The following is a 22,859-nucleotide window of genomic DNA, read 5'->3' as shown; positions in this document are numbered from 1 at the left end:
TTTAAGGGAAGGAAGAATTCATGAGAGTCCTTTTGTCACGCAAATAGACTTTACGGAAAAAGTGTATCACGCTTCCTACCCCTACCCCCACCCACCCACTCATACTGTCACACGGTAATTTTAATCCTTGGGAATCAGACAGCAAAGCAAAATGACCACGTGGTCCTTTCTCGTTACTTACAGGTTAGTCCATTCATCGATGACAACACCAGAAGGAAATTCCTGATTTATGCCGGAAATGACTACCAGGGTCCCGGAGGCCTGCTGGACTACATTGATAAAGAGATTATTCCAGATTTCCTGAGCGGGGAGTGTATGGTATGTATTTAGGCAAGCAGCTGTACGTCTGGCTGCTTCACAGGGGTAGGAAAGGTGGGTGTTGGTTGGTACAAATGATTTTCAGAACTTTTAGTTTGGATTATTGTTTTTTGTTTTGTTTTGTTTTTCTTTATTTTGCTGACATTTTTCTGACCCAGGGTTAAACTACATAGAACCGTTCAGGTAATGGTTGACAAATGCACGTTTCTTCATTGTTACTTGCTAATGAGAATTTGTTTTAGAACCTAATATAATTGCAGCTTGCTTTATTCACTCAGCTTTGTGTGGATCAGATTTCTTAATAACTATTTTGAGGAGCTATGCATTTTATAGAAACACTTTTAAAAACTCAAAGTGATTCTGCAGGATCTCCTTCTTGACAATAAATAAGGATAACATTTTGAAGGGGACACATTAAGGGAAATACTTTTATAATCTGGGGTTTTTGATACATGGCGTTGCTAGGGTATCAGGCAGCCATGTCCACTTCTATGCCCTGAACTGTGATGAGGGGTCCTTGAGGACCTTACAGCCTGCAGGGCGTGCCCTGCTGACACGAGGGCAAGGGAGGCCAAAGGCTGCAGAGGCCCAGGTGGCTTCCTGAAGTGACAGCAGAAGCCAGAGGGGAGTGTGGTTCTCCTTAGAGAAAGGATCTCTATCATCCTCATAGAAAATAGAGTTGTCCTTCTGAGATGTGACACGCTGGATTTGATGCACGTATTTACCTAACGAACCCGGTTTTCAGGGGAGTCTCGGGTTGGTTAGAGGAGTTTGAACAGCATCCGGATTCAGCTTTCAGGGCCTCGGTCCTGCTGTCAAGAACTGCAGACATCAGCACGGCGTGGTACCAGGTTGCCAAGGAGTTGCTGGCCCCTCCCTCACCGAGGGCCATGAGATTAAACCGGGAGGTGCGCTGTGTAGCGACCCACAGGCAACTCCCATTACGAACGGTCCCAAGTGCTTGGTCCTTCTGACGGTGAGCTGGAGCAGAGGGAGACCTGACTCACAGCACGTTGGGCCGACCCTGATGTGCTCCCCACTGTGAGAGTCCTCCTCATTCGTCCATGGGTCCAGGCTCTTCTCGGCTCTCCTGTGCTCCCTGCTTCCCTGCTCCGGGTCCGTCTGAGGTCTTCCACCGGAGACTGTCTCTGGGTCACCGCCTCCCAGGGCCGGTAGTGCAAGAGGTGCTGGGATTCTGTGAACTTCAGTGTTGAGTCACTAGGTCAAGGTCAACTAGGAAATGTATGAAGTATACAGATTTTAATTCAACCCAGCCTGTAGTTGCTGAGAATAAAACTTTTCTTCATACCATGTTTTCTCTTTACAGTACAGTGTAACTGCTTGTAATTCTCCCAAGAACTAGAGTTCCTAATGGGGTCCAGCACCTCACACTTAGTAGTGTAAATTCTGTGGTAAATTAGCTTCAACATGTTCTCATTTAGTTAAACTAAGACAGGTAGATTTAAGAGGTTTTAAAAATTTACATTGCTGAGTCATGCAGAAGCTGTTGGACATTGCCAGTGTGTTCCATTCCCTAAGCAGCTGGGGGCGTACGGGCCTTGATGGAGTGTCGGCTTTCAGGGGGTCCCTTCTGTGTGCACAGCTTTTACTGCTATGTTTGTGTTTCCAGTGCGAAGTGCCCGAGGGCGGACTGGTCCCCAAGTCTCTGTACAGGACTGCAGAGGAGCTGGAGAACGAGGACCTCAGGCTCTGGACCGAGACCATCTACCAGTCTGCAAGCGTCTTCAAAGGAGCCCCGCATGAGGTGCGCCGCCCGCACCCAGGGCCCGGGGTGGCGGGGCCCCTTCTCCCAACAGACACTTTCTTCGGCGGGTCTTCCCAATAGGATTTACTTTAGAAGAATCAAATGGTTTTTCTGGTCTTTGTCTTTAGATTTTTGTTGTTGTTGTTGTTGTTTCAGATCTTTAGTTGAGGTAAAAGTCTGCACTGACGTACAGGCATCTCAAGGGATCTGCTCCTGGAAGGAGGTTAGGCCTCCTGGCCTCTGCTTTACCAGAGACCCCTGAGCACAGGAATGAGTCGCATGTGGAAGGGTTTTCCTGTGGAAGATTGTTGACTCTCAAATCTAGTTTATTTAACGATTATGTAGGGCTGGTTTCATTTTCTGTTTTTTCGTGACCGGGCTTTGATTATTTACATTTTTTAAGAGATTTGCACATTTTTGTAAGTCATATGGAGTGAGGAGAAAGTAGCACATCTCTGTTTTCCCTTCTTGCTGTCACACTGGGTGTGGCAGCAAGAGTATTCCTGGGTTTTGCAAACACTGTGTGTCCTGTGACATTGTGAGTGGTCTGAGCGGTGAGGGCTGACAACCAAGGCACCTTTCCTGAGCTCTGGGCAGATTTGTTTGTGCCTCAGGGGTTGTTGCTGAGGACGGGGGCGCTGGGCACCGAGCCAGCGTTCAGTGCGCAGGGGCTGTGGGCTCAGGCTGTTGGTGGTAGCCGGGAGCTGACCCCTTATTTCCATCCGCCATTTGTCCTTGCTGGCCTGTGTTCTAGCATGGCCGACCCATCCCTTGTGGGGCAGGTAGGTACTGTTGCTGTGTTTGAACAAGTAGAGGCAGATTTGGTCTGCCTCATTCGTAGGTTCTGTAGGGGAAGTCTCAGATTTTCATGACTGTGTCTTGAGGATTATTTATATTAATTCCTTATTTGGAGACCAGGCTTGAGGAGGTGGAGTTCTTATTTCTCTTAGGTAACTCGCTCGTCTCTGGTAGGGAACTCCGTGGCATAGGGCGTTTCTTGTGCGTCACAGGGTATCTGTGAAATGTGAAAGTTTTCTACATCAGAATGCTAAACCCTGCTTTGGGGGTGAAGTAAAACACAAATCAGGGACACAAGAGCCCTGAAATGAAGGTTGAATTCAGTGTCCCCACGGTAAGTGCAGGAAGGAGGGTGCCTGTCAGCAGAGGGGGCTGCGTCCCGGGAGATCTCGGCCCTTGGGGAGCCACTGTGCTGCGGAAGGCCCGTCGCTGTTCCCAGACAGGACTCTTGTGCTCCGGGGAGTCTGCTCTTCAGGGAGATTCCGAGTTGGTGAATGTATGGTGAGAAGTAGCAGTGGTGGAATCGAGGAGTCTGTCTGACTGACGACAGGCAGCCGAGCGCCGAAGAGCAAGCAGCCAGACGGGTCTCACAGGGGGGCACGGCCTCCGCTGAGGTCTCACAGCTGGGTTCAGTTCTCACATCCCTCCCACAGTAATGTTTTAAACTCTCTGACTTTGATCATTCCCTGCTGCAAACCCTTCCAGGGGCTCTGTTAGGAAGTTTGGGTTTTGGGTTGGCACTCAGTCCCCGGGGCCGCGGCCCCTCCTCTGCCCCGGGCCACGTGGCTCTTTTCTCCCCACGCTGCCACTGTTCCTTGAGAGTCTGTCCCCTCCCCCTGCCCGGAACGCTTCCTCCTGTTCTTCCATGTGCCCTTTATTTAGCTCCCACCTTCTCTGGGACTATCCTTGTGCTCATCCACCTAGAACAATCCATGGAACCACTTCTGTACCATCTTGAGTCACTTCTGCTCTGTGTTGTTAAGGCATTTGTACAGCCAGGAGCCAGTGTGTCCGAGTGCTACGGATCGTGCAGTGGGAAGTCTGGGCTGTAGGTGCAGCTGAGGGAGAGCGCAGAGCTTGGCACGTGACATGGAGCAGGAAGGTTGGGAGGAGGGAGAGCAGGAAAGGCTGGGTGGCAGAACGGTGGGTGCGGGTGAGGACACAGTTGGTGGGACGTGTCTCCCTCCCTCCCACAACACACACGGCTGGGCCCAGAAGCTCCCCCAAGGACGAAGCTGCCACAGTGTCGGCACGGGACTGGGGGGCTCGTGCTTGCCTTGGTTGCTTAATGCACTCTCTTTTTCCAGATCCTCATTCAGATTGTGGATGCCTCTTCAGTGATCACTTGGGATTTTGACGTGTGCAAAGGGGACATTGTCTTCAACATCTACCACTCCAAGAGGTCGCCCCAGCCTCCCAAAAAGGACTCCCTGGGGGCACACAGCATTACTTCCCCAGGAGGGAATAACGTGCAGCTAATAGACAGAGTCTGGCAGCTGGGCCGTGACTACAGCATGGTGGAGTCACCTCTGATCTGCAAAGAAGGGGAAAGCGTGCAGGTAGAGCCATCTGTGACTCTCTACAGCTTGGGTATTTTGTCTTCAAAAAGAAGGGTCTTTTGCTTCATTGCTGTCCTGCGCGGCTGGCACTCTGTCTGCGGGGAGTCCGCAGGGGTGTGCGGCGTCAGTTACGGTCAGAGTGACCCAGGAAGCCCCATTGAGACTCCGAAGAGAGGGAACTCAGCCCTGAGCAGGGGTTTTGGAATGAATCCATAACTTTTATCTAAAGTGCATGAGTTTTCTTCAGAAGTTAGTTTCACAAGAGCGACGTGGAAGGAAGGGAGAGGCATTCGGTGCACGTGGACAGCTGGGATCCAGACTTCACTGAGAGGACAGTCACCCCAAATAGCAGGGAGACAAGCAAGTGCTGAGGGAGCTGTTAGCTGTCATTACTGAGCATTCTCATTCATTTAAAAATGCTCTGTCAGTTCATTTTTCACATTTTGGCCAGTTATTTTGAGTGCTTGTACTAAGAACGGTGGTTCTTGGGTGCTTCTGGCCTGCATAATAGATGCATAATTTTGCTGCCTTTACAGTTTTCAGGGATGAGCCTGTCAGTGTTTGGTGGTCTGAGAAGTAGAATAAAAGAGAGTATTTTATTTAGTTTTAAAAGTAATGGATGGTTTAAGCTTCAGAATTAAATGAAGAAAGTAATTTTCATAGGTTGACATTGTACTTCAGATTGCCATCCTTTTAACCAGAATGCTCTAGTAAGATCATTGGAAGCAGGTCCAGGAGAGCACTGCCTGGTCAGATGATCTTTCTTGACCCCCTTAAGGCTGAATGAAGGGCCCCCTGAGCTCTCTCATCCCGCCTCTCCAGGCGCCTGCTTCTGTTGTGGCCTTGCCCCCTCCCCCCCAAAAGCTGCAAGTCCCTGGGGTGGGCAGACACGGAGAGCCCCTCCCCGAGGCCTGCGCAGCTCTTGGGAGGGGCCTCGCTGCAGGGCCGGAGGCCGCATGGGACTGGCCCCTGAGTGAGGAGTTGGTCCTCCAACCACGGAGGTGGCCGGCCGACGCTGCTGAATCTGAGTAGGCCCGGGGAAGCCCGCAGGTGGTGTCCGCCAGGGTCCATGGAAGGTAGGGGCTTGGAAGTAAGTTCTCAGGCGGTGGTGCCTGACTCGTTCCAGGGCTCACACGTGACAAGATGGCCGGGCTTCTACATCCTGCAGTGGAGATTCCACAGCATGCCCGCGTGCGCCGCCACCAACCTGCCCCGGGTGGACGATGTGCTGGCCTCCCTGCAGGTGTCGTCCCACAAGTGCAAAGTGATGTACTACACCGAAGTGATCGGCTCCGAGGATTTCCGGTACGGGCTCCCCACCCCCAGGGCCACCGCAGCACCACGGGTGTGGGCAGGGGGGCTCCGCAAGGGTGGTGGGGCTCGGGGGCGGGTGGGAGTGGCCTTTGGGCCATCTGCTGTGGCCGGTTGATGACGTCACCTGTGGGCCGGGCCAGCAGGGAGCCACGGTTCTGGGAGAGCCTGCTTTGTGAGTGCTGTGGGGGCCGAGTGGGCCGCGGGGAGCGAGGGCGGCCCGCAGTGGGGTCCTCACGCCTCGCCCCTCCCGGTGCTGTTTGCAGAGGCTCTATGACCAGCCTGGAGTCCAGCCACAGCGGGTTCTCCCAGCTGAGCGCCGCCACCACCTCCTCCAGCCAGTCTCAGTCCAGCTCCATGATTTCCAGGTAGTGCCGCAGCGCCCGTGCCCAGGGCGCGGAGGGGACAGCGCGCCTCCTCGGACAGCCTGCCGCGTTCCGCCACCCGCCCGGCGGCCACACTGTGCAGACTTCTCACCCTCTAGGTAGCAGATAGCTCTCCAGATGGCACATGTAGTGCTTGATCCCAGACTGTCTCGACAGGTAGTTGTAACTCTAACTCCATAGCCATAGATTTTGTATACAGTGTGCACAAAATCAAACCAGAGCACAAGGGCTCTCTTGAAAGAAAAGTAGTTTATATACAATTAAGAGGTTGACTTCGTCTCAAATGTTGATGCAAAAAATGTTTCCAGCAACCTCCACACCCTGTCCGTTAGCGGATGAATTCCTACACCATCCTTCAGAGGTGACCCACCTTCCTACACGGGGCAGGAACCACCAGCTCGTCCCCACACCACGTCACAGTGTCACCCTCTGCTGTTAGCCGGCATGGCCCACAGATCGAGGGGCCGCCCACTAGGCACCTGTCCTTCGAGCAGCGCTGCTTCCGTGGGGAGCACTTGGGGGCAGCCTGCAGGAGCACCTCGCTTGGGCCCCGCGGGCGGGTGACCCGCTGTCCTGCAGTGGGTGCGGGTGGGCCCGGGGGCTCTCGGGGACCCCCCCTCCCACGGTGCCAGGAGAGCACCGCCACCATTAAACAGCTTCTCTTTCCTCCTTTCCACATCTTTCTGGTACTTTCAGAGCAGGATTTTTCTGTATGTGAACTCGCGCGGAAGGGATTCTTTCCCTTTTCCTTCTGGTATGTTCTTACCTGCAAATGCTAGTTCTGAACTCACTCTAGACTTAGGTCCCCTCTGCCTCCTCTTAGCTTGATAGCGTCAGAGCCCGTGCGGTCTTTCTAGTCACTAGAAGGCTGTTGTGACGACTCAGTCATGTTTGCCATTTTGAAGTTGTCCAGTGTCCATCTGCGCTGATGAGTGTTCTTGCCATGCGGCCGCTCCAGGAGAGCATGCGGCTTACAGGAGCCCCGCTGCTTCATAGAAGGACATTGCCTACGTGTGGGGGGGTGTGCGTGGCAGTGGGGGCACACGCGTGTGAGTGAGGCAGCGCGTGGGGGGGTGTTTGGGTGGCAGTGCGTGGGGGCACACGTGGGTGAGCGTGACAATATGTGTGGCACGTGTGTGCAAGTGTGGCATTGGGGGGCACGTGAGTGTGGGGGTGCATGGGGGTGGGGGTGTGGGTGGGCATCAGTGTGGTGTTGGTGAGAAACGGGGCAAGTAGAAAGTGAGATAAGTTACAAGGGATTCTTTTTCGAAGCAAATCAGAGTATGAGCTTGGTTTGCCTTCTTTGTTTTGTTTTTGATTCCCAATTCTTGTGTTGGCCCATGTTTTTTTCAGCTTTTTATGGGAAAAGCAGGTCATTTGCGAATCTGTCTGGATGTTGCGTAGGGTCAGCGTTTGTGATAAGGATGTGATGTGTGGTGTCGTGTGTTGGAAGAGGCTGTGTTTTTAAAGATATGTGCCACAGCCCACGTGGCCGTTAGCGGCAGGTGTGAGAAGCACGGAAGCCTGGGCCGCATTGCTTGCCATCCGCTCTCGAGGCCCGAGGTGGGTGGCTGCAGGGTGGACAGGTGTGGGCCCCGCGGGCGAGCCCCAGCGGGCTCGTGAGGAACGCCGGGTCAGGGAGGCCCCCAAGGCGGCCCGCACAACTGAAGACTGGGCTTCTCCGTGGTTGCCGGTCTTCCCGGAGTGTGTGGCCTCTGAAAAGATACGCTCGCCATTGGCACCTAAAGCCTTGTTTCCAGAAAGCACAGTAGGGTTGGTTAGTGCCCCTGTGCTGCTTCCGATCAGTGCTTCCTGCTTCTAAATTATAAGGACCTGAAGATGGTCCCTTCCTTCTCTTTCTTTCTCTCTCTCTCTGTGTCTCAGATGGCGATTTTGCTGACAGCTGCCAAGAAAACGCTTCCCTCCACAGTCCACCTCAGCCCAGGGATGTCTGTAGAACTGCTTGAGTTGCAGCCATTCCCTCCCCCTCCCCCAGTCTGAAGACGTGTTCGTTTTAAGTTGGCTCAGAAGTGGCACTGTCTTGTCCCCAGAGAATTGAATGCGTCTCTCAGAGTTCAAAGCACATCACTGCGCAGACGCCTGCAGGGTTCCTCATGAGTGACACAGCACCTGCTTCTCCTTGGAGGGGGCTGCGGGCGCCCGGACCCGGACTCTGCCCCTACTTCCAGTGCCCTGCGCTCTCACACTCCGCCTTTCTCCTGCACTAAGGGTTCTTTTGATTTCCCCTCTATTACTAGTGTCTTAACTCACTTTTCTTCCTAAATTCATTATTTGCATATCAAATTCTGTAAATGTTTTGTAAACATATTACCTCACTCTTGGTAATACAATACTGATAGTCTTTAAAAGATTTTTTTACTGTTATCAATAATAAACGTGAACTGTTTAAAGAAGAGAATGTCTCTTTCTTCCTGTGAAACGTGAAGCATCAGCCTCCCTTGGAGTGTGGACTGAGCAGATGTGGGGTGGTGAGCAGGTGCGTGGATGTCCGCACATCCGTAGCTCAGTCTGAGTTTGAGTTTGTCAGCAAGCAAGAGAGGTGATGTGCGTCATTCCCGCCTCAGCAGCACCTGTGTTGCTCACTGAGGCCTCGGCGTGTTGCCGGAGGAAGGGCAGGGTTTACACCAGTTCCTTTCGGGCTCTGAGTTCTCTGCCTGCCCTCCTGTCAGGCCTGCTCTTACCAAGCTGTTGGGTTAGCATCGGATTCTCACGGCGGCGGCAGGAGAAAACCCGTGTTACCTGGTGCTGTCTCGGCCGTCTCAGAACGTAGTGAAAGTGGGCTGTCCTGAACGACGGTTCCCGTGTTCTTTTGGGCCGCCGGACCTTGAGTACGTATTTCTCCTTAAACACATCCCTTCGTTTCATACCTGAGCACAACCGTAGGGCGCCTGTCAGTTCTCTGGTCAAGGCAGAGGTGTTCTCAGTAAAATGTTGTCATGACAGACCAATGAATCGGTTTTTGTTTTTTTTTTAAGATTTTGAGTGAGTGAGAGAGCACAAGCAGGGACAGCAGCAGAGGGAGACGGAGAGGGAGCAGCAGACCCCCAGCTGAGCGGGGAGCCTGACGTGGGGCTCCATCCCAGAGATCCCAGAGCCCCGGGATCGTGACCTGAGCCAAAGGCAGACACTCAACTGACTGAGCCACCCAGCGCCCCCCAGTGAATCAGTTTTGTTTGAAAGGGCTTTGGAAAGCAGGGGTTCTGGGAACAGGGTAGTGGCATCCCGTGTAAAAACAGCAGCTAGACTGCAAAGCCTCAAACCTGCAGCCATCTGAATTGTGGGCTTAAAAGGGGTTAAAATGGCAACGTTTGTTACTTATTTTCTACCACAGTGAAAAACCGCTATGGACAGCATTCACAGTCTAGGTGATAAGGTATCTGCACAAACCCCGAACAGAGGCACAAACCAGCAACAGTCATAAGCCCCAGTGTTCAACAGTGTTCAGTCTGATGGACGGGAGCAGGACCTGGGTTAAGCCCTCCTTCCGATGGTGGATGCCAGGGCCGTGGGCAAGGGGCCTGTGGGGTGGGGCGGTCGGCCCCTTGGAGCTTCCAGCACGGCCTGACGGGGCTCCCTGCCAGGAAGGGTCCCACACTGAGGGAAACCCACCAGGAGTGGAATGAAAACTAAGCAGGACGGGGCCTACACGAGGGAGAGAAGGCGGAAGCAGGGCCGGAGCCGGGAAAGCTCTGGAAGCAAAGGGACACATTTTTTAAAACTTCCCAAAAATGACAGAAGAGGGCGCTCTGTAGAATTAGAAATGCTTTCTTGAAGCCCCTTTCATTCTGAAAGTTTATGACATACTTTCACGTAAAAATAAGCATCAGAAAAGCATCCAAGTCCAGTCCATACGAAGCTGAGAATGAGAAGGGCATCCTACAGACAAGGAAAGGCCAGAAGGATGCGCCTACAAAACCCGCAAATGTATAAATGGTTTCTTTTTCTCCTTGAAGTATAGCGAACACGCGACGTTTTAGTTTTGGGGGTGCAGCTACGGATTCCACGGTTCTGTGCGTGGCTCCGTGCTCTCCATGACCGGTGTGGCCGCCGCCTGTCACGACATCGTCACGGTGCCGTTGACATCCCCATGCCGGGGTCCCTCTGGTCTCCGTGACTGACCGACTTGGTGACTGGAAGTTTGTGCTGCGTCACCCCCGCCCCCTCTGGCGACCACCAGTCCTCTGGGTGGGAGAGTCTCTGTTTTGGGCTTTTTTTAAGGAACCCAAAGACATTAAGAGAGTAGACATGACAGGAAAGAATGTATTAGAAAAGCTCAGAAACAAAGTGACAAGAATTAGAAATGAATGAAACCACTTCAGAAATTCAGATGGAATTAGGAGGACATAAAGTGGAAGATGCCACAGATGAGGCTCTAAGGGAAAAGCTCCAAAGGGGAGAATCAGACAAGTCAGGAAGGACAGAGGTGAAGAGATGTCGAAGGGGACACGGCTTGAAGGTGAGCGAAGCAGGAAGCCCAGTCCCGAGAGATACTTTGGTGAGACTGAGGCATCTGGGGGGAACTCAGGCTTCCCAAAGGCTGAGCTTTGTGGGGGAAGAAATAGAATAATTGGGATTTTCAAGGAAAGAAAGAGGAAGCCTCGGAATTTCTAGCCAGCAGCACAGCACATGGGGGTCAGGTGGCCGCACGCCCTCCTGCCAAGTCCGGAGAGGGTGCCAGGGTGCAGGGGGCGACCGAGGACGGGGGCCTTAGGGCCAGCGAGGCTGCAGAGGGGAGAGGGGGGTACGTGTTGGCTACCGCCCTATGTCTGTATCAGACAACTTTTTCAAAAACGGGGCGGGAAACAGGGACAGCGTACGCGAAAGTTTCTGTTTTTCATAACCAGTGGCAGCGTTCCCATGGGTCATCTGAGAGTCTTGGTCTGTGATATGGGTGCGTCTGTGTGGGACCAGCCCAACCGCAGTGAGAACCCCCAGCCCCCCGTGGTGGTTTCGTCACGGGAAGCCCCGTGGGTGTGGGGGAGTCTGGCAGCTCCAGGGGGCTGAGTCGTTTGTTGGACCCATGCACTTTTCTAGATCCCTGTTTTATCTTATAAAACAGAGGTTTGTGGGTGGTGGTGTTTTTAGTTAGGGTTTTAGACAGGTAATTTGCCTCGAGGGACAGTAACACCGGCTGTCTTGCTGGGACTCAGGCTTTCTTTCCTTTGTCCAGATCACCAAAGCACCAGTTGGGGCTGCTGAGGCCTGCAGCTTCTGTTCCATCCCGGGCTTGTGTGTGCAGGACAGCGAAGCCGAGCCCACTCGCTGGCGGCAGGTGACTGCGAAGCTCAGCGCTGCTCTCCAGGAGGACGTCTGAGAGGCCGGTCCCGTGAGAGTCGAGCCCCTTGCCCGTGCTTCTCCGATAGAAGTGGCTAGACCTCTCCCGCTCTGACCTTGCCTTTGGGTTTAAGAACTCGGTCTCCAGGACCCGTGTTGACACCCACTGGGAAACAGTCATGAGCCCTCGGATATGCAAATCACTGAGCCTCCGTGCATCAGCCCAGCTGCTCTGTGTCCTGTGACCCGTGAAGGAGAGAACAATCTGCGGCCTGCTCTCTGGGCTATTTCTGGGAACCAGCGAGGGGCAAGAGGCCTGGCTGCAGGGAGGAAGGCGCTCCCAGCTCCATCTGTAGAGCAGCGTGGGTCCGTGGAGTTGAACCCGGTCTACACCCATGATCTGACAGTCCTGGTGCTACAGCCAGAGTGAAGCCCAAGCTCAGCCACCCAGGCCGCTGAAGCTCAAGGTAGTCCCGGCTCTGGCCCGGGAAGTCCCTCCCGGATGCCACCTTGTGGCCGTATGGGAGACACGGCACCCTCCGTTCCCAGCTGGGGTGGTGGTGACGTCCTTTCTCCAGCTCTGCCCTGCAAGTCAGAGCCATGGGAGGACCTTCTCTAGCCCTCATGTCTCCGGAAATCTCTCAGAAGGGGTGCCATAGTTAATGTGTCAGTTTGGCTGGGCCATGCGGTACCCAGATATTTGGTCCAACATTATCCTGGGTGTTTGTGTGGAGGTGCTTTTTTGCACGAGATTAACAATGACATGGGTAGAGTGAGTGAAGCAGATCGCTTTTCCTAATGCAGGTGGGTCTTGTCCAATCAGTTGAAGTCCTGAATAGAACAAAAGGCTGCCCTCCCCAAAGGAAGAGAGGATTCCCCCTGCCTAGTGGTCTTCAAACTGGGATATCAGCTTTTTCTTGCCTTCGGACTAAAAAGTTGTCTCCTTCTGGGTCTCAAACCTGCTGGCCTTTGGACCAGAATAATACCATCAAGCCCTCCAGAGTCTCCAGCTTGCCAACTGCAGACCTTGGGACCTGTCAGCCTCCGTAATCGTGCAAGCCCATTCCCTACATCAGAACTCCTTCTATATACGCGTTCTCTTGATTCCGACTCTCTGGAGAACCCTGACTAATACAGGAAGTGTACTCCGAAACCCTGGAATTGCAAAGCCTTTGACTTTTACAAAAAAACCTGGTTAATCTGGAATCATCTTTCTCTGGTTTGTGTGTATGTGTTTTGGTTTAGGATTTTTTTTTTCCATCAATAGGCTTATTTTTCTAAATGTAGAATAAAATTACGGACTGTTAAAGTTGAGTTGGGAAAGACTAAAATGGTCTAGTTGCAGCTCTCGCAGCTTAAGGATGGTCAAGCCCGGAGCGGGGAGGGGGCTGTACCTGAGCAGGTGGCTGCGAGTCCAGCAGGCTGGGGGACGTTGGGCAAGCCACTGAGCCTCCCCGAGCCCAGCTTCTCACTGTGAAGGCCAAGTCCGGAGCCCTCCAAAGTCCCTTCCATCTTGTTGCCATCACTGACCGTGGAATGGGAGGAGGCAGGTCCATCTCACTGGGGTCGTTGTCAAGACACAAGAAGCAAATGATGATTAGACCGTGTTCACTTCCAAGTGCTCTGCAAACGTGAGGTGTTCTGTATAGTTCCGGTCTTGCCTAGGGCATGGGAGCAGAGTACTGGGCCCGGGCCGAGGACATATCAGTGCCTGCTCCTCTGGGAAGACGGTACACTGGACATCGGATGGAAGACACGCCACTAAAGGGGAGGCCAGAAGGAACAGCTTGAAGTTAGAAGCAAGTAAGAAAGCTTAATGGCATGCTCTCCTCCCTCTTCCCGAGAGGGAATGAGATGGCCACGGGGTGGCAGGGGGCCGTGGGGGGAATGTGTCACCCGACTGCCCCTCCGCTCCGGTGCCCGTGGAATGGAAGGACAGACAGCTTATTGGACTGAACACCTGTTGGAGCCAGGGGCTGTGGAGGGGGCCAGTGTGCCCTGGAGAGCTGTACCCAGCCCTCCTGGCACTTTCTCTCTTCCCTACATGTCACCCTCGGCGGGGGGGGCTGCTTTTCAGGGTTCTCATCCCACAGAGTCGAAGACTGAATCTCGGGGACACAAGAGGGTGGAGTGATAGTTTATTAAGTGAAGGTGAGAACAGATAGAAAGCTCTCTAGAGTGAGAGGGGTCCTGAATGGGTTGCCCTTTCTCTTCTTTAAAAAAAATTAAAGCATTTTTGTGGACCCCTAAAAGAATCGTGGGCCCTGGGCCCTGCTCCCAGAGGCTGGAAAGCCTCTGCGGACACGGCCTGCCCCAGCCCAGAAGGGGGCAGGGGAAGGGACCCTCCCCACTGCGCTAATCCTTGAGCCCTGCTGGGGCTGCCCTGGGAGCCGCCCCCGAAAGCTCTGCCTGCGAGGATGCCGCTGCCCACTTGTGCGCCTGGCGTTGGCGTCGGCGTGGGGGTGTGCTGGGTCAGTCTGCGCACCAGGGTGGGTGTAGAACTCAGCACCCTTCCGAGGGGTGTGGAAGGGACGTGGCTGTCGGTGCACTCAGGTCCTGGGGAGCTGCTGCTTCCTTGGGCCTGGGGGCTCTGGCCAGTCTGCGGAGCGCTCGCCCCTCGGACCCTGCTCACGGTCTGATTGCTCCCAGTGGGAGGCGCCAGCCCTCAGCTCAGCCTGAGCTTCAGAAGAGCACAGTACACTCTGCTTCTAGAAGTCTCCATGGCCATGTGGGGAGGGGCCCCTGGAGGTCTTCAGTGAGTCAGTCTGTTCCCAGCCTTTCGATGTGCCTACGCTGGCTTAGCTTGCAGAGCCTAGGAGCTGGGGGGTGTCAGGCATTGTGACAAGCCCTGCTTGGCGGGGTCATACCCTCTGCCCTGGAGAAGCATCTGGGGAAGGGGTCCCTATGCTGGTGCTAGGGAGGTGCCCAGGGATTGAGCTCAGGCCATACTGTTTCTGAGCTGCCCCACTGCCCTCTGGGGCGTCTCCTCCATACCCTTCTACCTCCAGTGCATCTCTCCTTATATTTACTTTTCTGCCTAAGTGACACTCACCCTATGCCACAGAATCTCTGGCTTCAGCCCTCCCTGTGGCCCCCCGCCCAAGGAGGGCTTGGAGGGAGCCCACAGAGGCTGGGCAGAAAGACAGGGCCGGCCCAGGGAGAGCAGGCTCATGATGGTGGCAGGTGCCCCTCCCCGTCCTGGGAGTGCAGAGGGCAGACCTATGGGCCAGACCCTCACTTGCCCCCTTTACTCATGGCCTCCGACTGGGCCCCAGTGTGAGTGTTCTCCGAAGGAGCACATGGATAAATTAATTTATTCTTTGTTGACTCTGAAAGTCATGTCTAAAGCTCCCCAGCAGAATCCGTGCGAATCCCTTTTCCTAGAGGCACTGTCATTTGTCAGTGGAGCTGAGCTGAGCCTGGACTAGCAGTGGACTTGGGCCTCCTGGGCCCCCTGCCCTGCTCCATTCTCCTTCCCGGGCCCCACACCTGCTTGGCCCCCAGGCCTTTGTCCCTGCTGTTCCCAGCACCTGGAACCCTGACCCCCTTCCCCCCTCCCTGGGAAGGAGGCCTCAGGAAGCTCTTCGTGTTCCTATGAACCCTGCACGGACTCTGCAACCCCAAGACCTTTGTGGAACTGGCTTGTTGCCCCATTCTAGACTGGAAGGTTCTTCATGGGGTCGGGGTAGGGGCTGGCTTGGTGGTGTGGCCCCCCCAGATTGCGCCCCCCACCCCCCCGGGCCCTGCAGCTGCTCATGTGTCCCACCCTGCAGCCCCAGCTTCCAGAAGCCACGCGGCTGCTGGGTAGGCAGCCAGTGGCTGCTTCTTACAGATGGGAGTCCCAGTGTGTCCCTTTCCCCTTCGAAACCCAGGGAGCCTGCTTCCTATATTACATCCTTTTGTTTGAAGCAGCGAAGATGATCTCTGTTCTCCTGACTGTTGTCCCACGTGGTGACGTGTGCCGGGAGGAAAGTAAGCGTGGCGAGGGACAGGTTGATGGGGTGGGATGGGGGGTCGCAGTCTTCAACCGGGTGAGCAGGAAAGGCCTCACTCGAAGGACGTGAGGGAGCCAGCCTAGCAGATTTCCGGGAGAATGTTCTAGAACGAGGGAGGCGCTAACACAGAGGCCACAGGACACGTATGTTCAGCAGGAGGGCTGTGGCGGAGAGACCTCAGTTCACGAGGCGCCGCAACCACGCGGACCTCACCGGGACGGCTCCGGCCAACGGGCAATGTCACCTCTGGGTGTGGGGGAGCACTTCCCCAGGACCGCCTGGGTCGGTGTCGCCGTGTGGTGTGGCTGCAGCCTCGGGGGGCTGCCTGACCCTCAGGGGCCTCGTGCAAGTAGGAAGTAAATGCGTCTGTGATGTCAGGGTTTGCCGTCACCCCTGCAGGACCAAGCTCATCCTGACAAATAGGCGTGAGGCCAGTGGGGGGGTGGGGGGGTGGGCGGGGCGGCCAGGCCCCAAAAGGCCTTGGGGCTCCGGCGAGGCCACCAGCTTGCGGCTCCAGCTCTGAATGAGATGGGAGCAGCGGTCTTGTCACGTGGCTTGGGCTCTTTGGTTTTGAGTAGAACATTTTAATCCTTATGACGTCAAATTTCTTTTCCTTTCCTGAACAGCGTCTGGGTTTTACATCTTACTCAGGACTTCCCCACGTGAAACTCTCCTACAGTTTCTTCAGGTTCTTCCGTGGTTTTATTTTTTTTACATTTACATGTAAATGTCTGATGCACCTGATGTTGGGTTTTGTGTCAAGAGTGACGTAATGACTTGGTTAGTCCTAAATCGTTCTCCAGGTTTGGTGGCTGTAGGACAAAACTCACTTCCAGCTCTTCAGAACCCTCTTGGGGGTGCCCAGATGGCTCAGGCGGTGGGATGTGTGACTCTTGATCTCGGGGTTGTGAGTTCGAGCCCCCTGTTGGGTGTGGAGATGACTTAAAAATAAAATCTTAAAAAACCCACAAAAACTCTCTTGAGACATGCTTAGGGACTGTGGCTGGTCGGGGCAGGGAGGCCGGGGTGGACGGCCGCAGGTAGCTGGGAGATCCAGGGCCAGCTGGGCAGCTGCTGGTGGACATCGAGGCAGTTCTAAGTGTTGAAATATTGCAGGAATAAATTGCAGCCCTGAAGCCTGCGAGCCTGGGCGTCCGCCCCGCACACCTTCCCTGATGGCCGAGAGCGCCCTCACGTGGACGGCGTCCCTGGGCCCTGCTGTCAGCACGCCGGGACAGCGTTTACTCAGCAGAAGCACGCAGCCTAATAACCCACAGGCTGTTTTCCGAGAACCAGTGATTTATTTTATTGCCTCATTTTTAAGCGCTTCAGCGTGCCTCCCAAGAGGCTGTTTGGTTTGGAAAATCACAAGAGAAGATGCGGACTGCGAGCGGGGAGCGCTTCTCTGCACCTGCCGGGGCGCCAGCCTAATCGCGCGGGGGCCAGACGTTCGGGGCCTCTGGCCGAGGTGCGCCCCCTGTGCCGGCTCTGGCTCCTAGTGCACGTCTGGAAGGGGCGCACCGGCCGTCAGTAGAAGACGAAGATGGGTTTCTCTGCGTCTGGAAGCACGAAGTGAACATGGATCAGTTTCAGGGGCATTGTGGTGGCCTCCTGCAGGGGCCCCGACCTGTCTCCAGGTGCCCGGCCAGCCGCCACCGCTAAGGAAATGCACAGACAGAGGTCACCGACACTCTGAGGATCCCGCATGGGACACTCTGGCCTCTCGGCCGTCTGCCCTCACTGTTCTCCGCTCTTCCCAGAGTGGAGGAAGCTCCTGAGAGCCGTCACCAAGGCTCCCTGGAAGGCCTCAAGGACCGTGGAGAAAGGGCAGTGAACCTTTTCCACTTCCCCAGTTTGTGTTCTGTCCAGTAAGACATGACCTGTGCCGTTGTCCTCACAGCCCGATCTGGACTTGGAATGGGCGGGGGTTGGTCTACCCCAGGGTCCCTCGACCTCGGCACTGTTGACATTCTGGGCGGGATAATCCCTTGCTGTGCAAGCTGTCTAGTGCACTGTGGGATGTGCCGTGGTATCCCTGGCCTCTCCCCTCTCGATGCCACTGGCATCCCCTAGTTGTGACAACCAACCGTGTCTCCAGACATTCCTCACTGTCCCCTGGGTGGGTGAGACCATCCCTGGTGAGAATCATGGTTCTGATCCAACACTCTTAGGACTGGGGGGAAGAAACTGAGGCCCAGGGAGGTTGAGACGTTTGCTCAAAGTAACACAGCGAGTCCATGGTGGTGGAGCCGGGGTTTGACCTCTCGCCCTGGCCTCCCAGGTTGGTGCTCGGTCCGTTGCGAACGCAGCCGCAGATGCGATGAGCATGAATTTAACAAAAGGTAAAACTGGACTTCCTCCAGGGTCCAGTTCTCCCCCGGAAATCATGGGGGGGATCGTGAATGCGCAGGCAGGTCAGAAAATTAACCTCCTTGGCAATGCAGAGAGCCGAGAGCGTTTGAGTGCCAGGCCCCAGCACGGATCCGCTCCCACCCGATCCTGCACAGAGAACACAGCCTTCCAGCTGGGGAGCCTGGACATTTGGACGACAGTGAAGAAGTTCCCTCCAGACTGGCGGTTTTGCTTAAGCTTCACAGTGGTGCCTTCATCATCGTCACCGATAAATACCGCAGACTCCAAGTGCATGACATGCTCCTCTTGTGAGACAGTGGCCCACAGTCTGCTCAATAAACACCTTCCCAGGACACCAGACCGTGTGTTCAGATGTGTTCTGGGAAAGGCTGTTGAAAGGAACCCCCAAGAAGAATCCTTCTGTGATGCCAGATTCCCCTGGTGATTACTTCCTGATTTGGCGTTTAATAAATGTAATTCAGCACGGTGTGGAATTTTCCTAAAGCACCAACACATTTATTTGGAGGTGGGGTAGGAGCAGGGTGTGTGTTGGGGGGGCGGTCAGACACAGCCTAAGGACTGAGTTTGTCTGTATTAGAACAGGATACATAGGTTCTTTCATGCAGTGGATTCTCCAGCCCTAGAGTTAGCAGCTCTGGCACACAATATGCGAGTCGGGGGATGTTACACTCAAAGGAGCAAACACTGGCTCTGTTTTCAGCCTGGTTTCCTGTCTCCTTTGGGATGCGGTGTGGGACCTGCCTCTTGACTGCAGCCTTGCTGCATGTCTGCCGGCCAAGATGCACGCGGCCCCGATGTGCCTCATTTTCCTGCCAGGAGCCAGGGAAACCCGGGGAGCCCGAGCCCTCAGCTCTGGGGAGGCGCTCAGACCTAAATCTAAATCTCAGGAGGGTTATTCTCCGGATGAGGTGAGCTTGCATGCGTCGGGCCTGGCCTGTCCATGGGAAGAGTTCTGGAACGATCAGCCACGGGGAAGGCAGATAATGACAGCGATGCCAGGCTGACTCAAGGCCTTGCAGTCAGACACTCAGAGGTGATCACAAGTGGCCCGGAACCTCCAGGGCTCTGGGCTGCGGCTGGGACCCTGGGGCCGCTGCCCTCGTCCAGGCCCAGACCAGCCTGGTGGGGTCACGGGCTCTCTGCTCTGCTGTGCTGTCCTCCAGCATCCTTTCACAGCCGATGGAGATGGTTTTGGTGCCAGGGGAAGACAGGTGGGAGAGCAAACCTCGGCCTGCCTGGGCACCCAGCGACCCCCGGTGGCGGCCCTGCAGCTGCGGTCCTGGATGGGCCCACTGCCAGAGCAAGTCAGGTTGGTCTCTGCCCCAGGGCCTTTGCACCTGCCACCTCCCTGTCTGTGGTATTCTCTCCCAGGTGTTGGCATGGCAGTCCCTCCTCTGACTACCTTACCCAAATGGCACCGCCCATCCAGGCACTTTGGCACTCTCCTCCTAAGTGCCCCAGGTGTCTGTCCCCACCAGATTCACACCCCATGAGAACAGGGACCTCATTTGCTGTGTTCAGTGCTATGGCTCCAGAGTCCAGAAGAATGTCCAACAGGTGGGAGCGGCTGAATGGAGGGATGGCTGAAGGTAGATGATCGAGGTCCTTAGGTGCGCGAGAAGGCTGTGGGGGCAGGGGCCTGGGTCTCCAGGCCCTCCGGGGCTGCAGACCGTGTGGTCCAGAGCGCTAGCTTGGGTGGGTGAGGTCAGAGTCCCAGCCCGCTGCCCGGCCGGGGGCCCCAAGTGAGCCTGCAGTGCAGGGAGCCTCGCTCTGAAGGGGAAGCCCGGAAGACACTTCAGCTGCAGGGGTGCACGCAGAGGGCAGGACATGGCAGCCTCTGTGTCCCCCGCCCTACCTGCCGCAGCTCCCGGATAATGACCGATCAGTCAGCTCCCGCAATGAGCAGGGACGCAGATCTGCTTCTGTCGCTGGGACCCCCAACAGACGGCCATGCAGGCCACAGGGAGAAGAGGAGGCTCGGGGACTAAGCTGCGGGCTGAGATAGACCCCCAATCGGCTGGCTGCTCGGGCCGGGACTGGGCCCCGGGGACCCCCCGCCCGCACTTCTGCCTCCAGCTCTCAGCAAGTTGGACCGAAGTGCACAGTCTCCACCGGCTGGAGGACACTCGGGGGACAGATTGGCAGGGCAGGAAGGACATTGTGGGGGGGCAACGGCCGGTCAGGAGGGATTGGGAGGTGACTCACCATGTGACATTGGAGCCCGTAGGGCGGGCCGTGCAGGACGTAGAAATGAAAAGCACCCCCCCCAAAAAGAGAAAAGCCCAGAAATGGCACATTTGGGTGGTGCCTCCCGAAAGGCCAGCTCCTGTGAATGGGAGGACTTCCAGCTGAGCCCTGCACGTCCTCTCCCCCAGGATGGCGCGAGACGGTGTGTATGGAAGGGACACGCGTGGAGCCGCCAGGAGCCGCAGCTTCTCTGGGCCCGTTCGAGCCGTGAAGTGCGCTGGTGGAGCCCGGGTCTGAGCAGCCGGCCTGGCGGGTTCCCCGGGGCTGGTCCTCCTCTTGCCCAGCACACCCTTGGCACCCACTGCATTTGGGGCGGCTAATGAATGAAAGCCTCTCCGGGTCCAGTGAGATCCTGCAGGCAAAGCTGCCCCGGAGGCGTCATCGTCAAGGCCGAGAAGCCTGGGGAGGCGGTGGTGAGGGCGCCTGTGGTCCCAGGTCCCAGACCCCACTGCCCAGGCTGTGCAGGGCTGAGAGCCTCCTGACCTCCAGCAAGGCTCTGGTCGGCAGGGCGCAGGGATGGCCCATGGCCCAGGCAGGACCGGAGGGTGGCAGAGGCGGCTCACCTCTTGCTCCCAAGACTGCAGCCCCCAAGCAGAACCGGGGTGGACAGGGCCTCCCAGGGCGCCTGACTCTCCCTGGTTCCCTTCTCCAGCGGCCCTTGCTCGGTGGTCGGGGACACCTGGTCTTAGAAAGCTGCCTGCAGACGTACGGCACTTGGCTCCCCGCGTGCATGGCACTCGAGCCAGCCACAGTGCACCTGCACACCCAGGGACCCCGCTTCCCCGCCCCAGCCTTCGGTCTGGGGGGTGTGTGTGGGTGGGGCGGGTTCTGTGCACGTGCACATGTCTGCATGCGTGTGCATGTGCACACGCCTGTATGCACACGTATAGTGTGTGTCTGTACGTGTGCACGCGTGTCCATGTATGTCCCCACTCCCTGTCCCACCTCCTCTGAAGGTCCCCGCTCCACCCTCGGGAGCTGCCTGGCCAAGTTCCCATGGGCCACAGCGCCACCTGCTGGAACGCAGGCCGCAGGCCGTCCAGACCTGGCCCGAGGGAGGGCGAGAGGCAACACCTAGTCCTCCCCCTGGGCTTGTGACATCCTGGGAATTCCTGAAGGAAGGACCGAGGCCGGGAGACCTGGGCAGCATGGGTAGGGGTCCAACACCCAGAGCTGGGCTTGGGGTGTTCAGTGGACGCTCCCGCCAGGACTGGTCTTTAGTGAGCCTCATTCTATCAGGTGGAGGGTCACTGCCCTGCAGCCCTCACACAGGCAGCCAAGGCTGTTCCTTCTCCGGCTTAAAGATGGGAAACTGAGGCCCAGAGAAGTTGCAACCAGTAGGCAGAGGGCCTGGGATTCTGGCCCAGGCTCGTTGGCTCCAGTCTCCCGTGGCTCTCTCTGCTTTGCCTAAACAGAGGACCTTCACTTAAATGCCACCTCCGCCAGGAAGCCTTCTCTGACCCCTCCACATTAGGGTGGGTGCTCCTGCTCTGTGCTCAGCTAGCAACCCATATCCCCCATTTTAGTTCTCGCCAGGTTGCTTACCTGGCCCAGGTTTACCTTCCCCGCCACCCCAGTCTGTGAGCTCCTAAAGAGGTCACTTGTGTCTTGTTCACCTGCCCTGTGTAATGACCCAAACCTTTAACTGCACAGTTTTGAGTTAATCATGAGGGTCAGAGAGCTGTGAAGAAGGGGCGAGGTCAGAGGGTGTACCAAAAGCCCATTTCTTATTGTGTTTGCCTGGACTCCTCCACAAGTGCTCCTCCCAGGAAGATGCTGAGCCGGGCTCTGAGCAGCATGGTGGCAGGACCCCTGTCTGCCGTGCTCACAGACGGCTGCCAGGACCCTTGTCTGTCAGCCCAGGGACAGACGTGGAAGCCGGTCAAGGCTCCGATGCAGCAAGGCCATCTTGTGGACGCTCCTCACGAGGGCACTGACTTGTCACCTGGGGCTTCCCATCCCCCATCCTCCCCTACCCTCTTCCTAAACTGGGTGGGACCACCTACACCGCGGCCCTCCGAGGTGGCCCCCACTGATGCCCCTGGGTGCTGAATCCCAGGGACGGGCCGCACGCCCCGGCTTGATCCTGCCCTCCCGCCCCCAGAGGCCAGTGCTCCCCACCCGACTCAGTCTCCAGCACCCTCCCCAGGGCTTTGGGACGGGCTCGCTCTGCTCCTTTGGCCCAGATCCTACCATCTTGATAAACAGCTTCATTATCGCTTAGCCGATGCCCTCGGCTGAAAGACATGGGCCTCCTCCACTCAGTGCATGGGGGCAGAATCCCAAGGTGTCCCGACTCCCAGCCCTGCTGTGCTGTCACCTGCTCTCAGTTGTGCAGCCAAGTGTCAGTGTAGACATGGCTCTGACAGGCTAGCAGGTGTCCTTGGGTTCCCCAGGCAGCTCACCTTGAAATAGGGAGATTATCAGGGTGGGCCACACCAAGCACAGAGCCCTCTCCCTTCTGGGGCTCCACAGCAAAGGAAGCATGTGACCGAGTGAAAGCAGCCTGTGCAAGGGGAGGAAGGATTTGCAAACGCAGCCGCCTCAGGGTCAAGCCCAAACTCCTCCACGGGTCTCAGAAGGCCCCTCCTGCCCTGGTCCCCCACTGACTGTGCCCTCATGGGCCACCTTCTCCTTCCCCTCGGCACCCTGGGAGGGGGTGTCCCTCCCTGAGCACAGAGTGCCCTCTCCCCAGGTGAGGCTCTCCCCTCAGCTGCCAGGGCTCAGCTCACTATTGCCTCCTCTGGGAAGCCTTCCTTGGTTCCCCCAGCCCGGATTTGATGCCGAGTGTGCTCTCCTGGCACCCCGTCAC

General features: G+C 56.2%; 1 protein-coding gene across 9 annotated transcripts in view; it reads left to right on the top strand.

The window, feature by feature from the left end:
• Positions 1 to 16,401, top strand: part of SEC14L1 (SEC14 like lipid binding 1) — a 61,065-nt gene extending 44,664 nt beyond the window's left edge. For 4 of the 9 annotated variants that reach the window (XM_028112483.2, XM_028112484.2, XM_028112485.2 and 1 more), the window contains 6 exons: positions 184 to 318; positions 1,949 to 2,083; positions 4,189 to 4,440; positions 5,567 to 5,745; positions 6,018 to 6,119; positions 11,329 to 16,401. In XM_028112483.2, coding sequence (XP_027968284.1) covers positions 184 to 318; positions 1,949 to 2,083; positions 4,189 to 4,440; positions 5,567 to 5,745; positions 6,018 to 6,119; positions 11,329 to 11,434 — 909 coding nt within the window. In that variant the 3' untranslated portion in view covers positions 11,435 to 16,401. Of the gene's footprint in view, positions 1 to 183; positions 319 to 1,948; positions 2,084 to 4,188; positions 4,441 to 5,566; positions 5,746 to 6,017; positions 8,557 to 11,328 lie in introns of those variants that run through there. The other 5 variants (XM_028112488.2, XM_088028126.1, XR_003610714.2 and 2 more) reach the window with 4 other exon arrangements.
• Positions 16,402 to 22,859: the final 6,458 nt, after the last annotated feature.

The sequence above is a fragment of the Eumetopias jubatus genome, unplaced genomic scaffold (assembly GCF_037043125.1).
Source record: "Eumetopias jubatus isolate StellerSeaLion01/CBP00866 unplaced genomic scaffold, mEumJub1_p1.0 scaffold_10, whole genome shotgun sequence".
Taxonomy (NCBI): Eukaryota; Metazoa; Chordata; class Mammalia; order Carnivora; family Otariidae; genus Eumetopias; species Eumetopias jubatus.
Note: the sequence above shows the minus strand (reverse complement) of the source record. Positions and strands in the feature narration are given on the sequence as shown.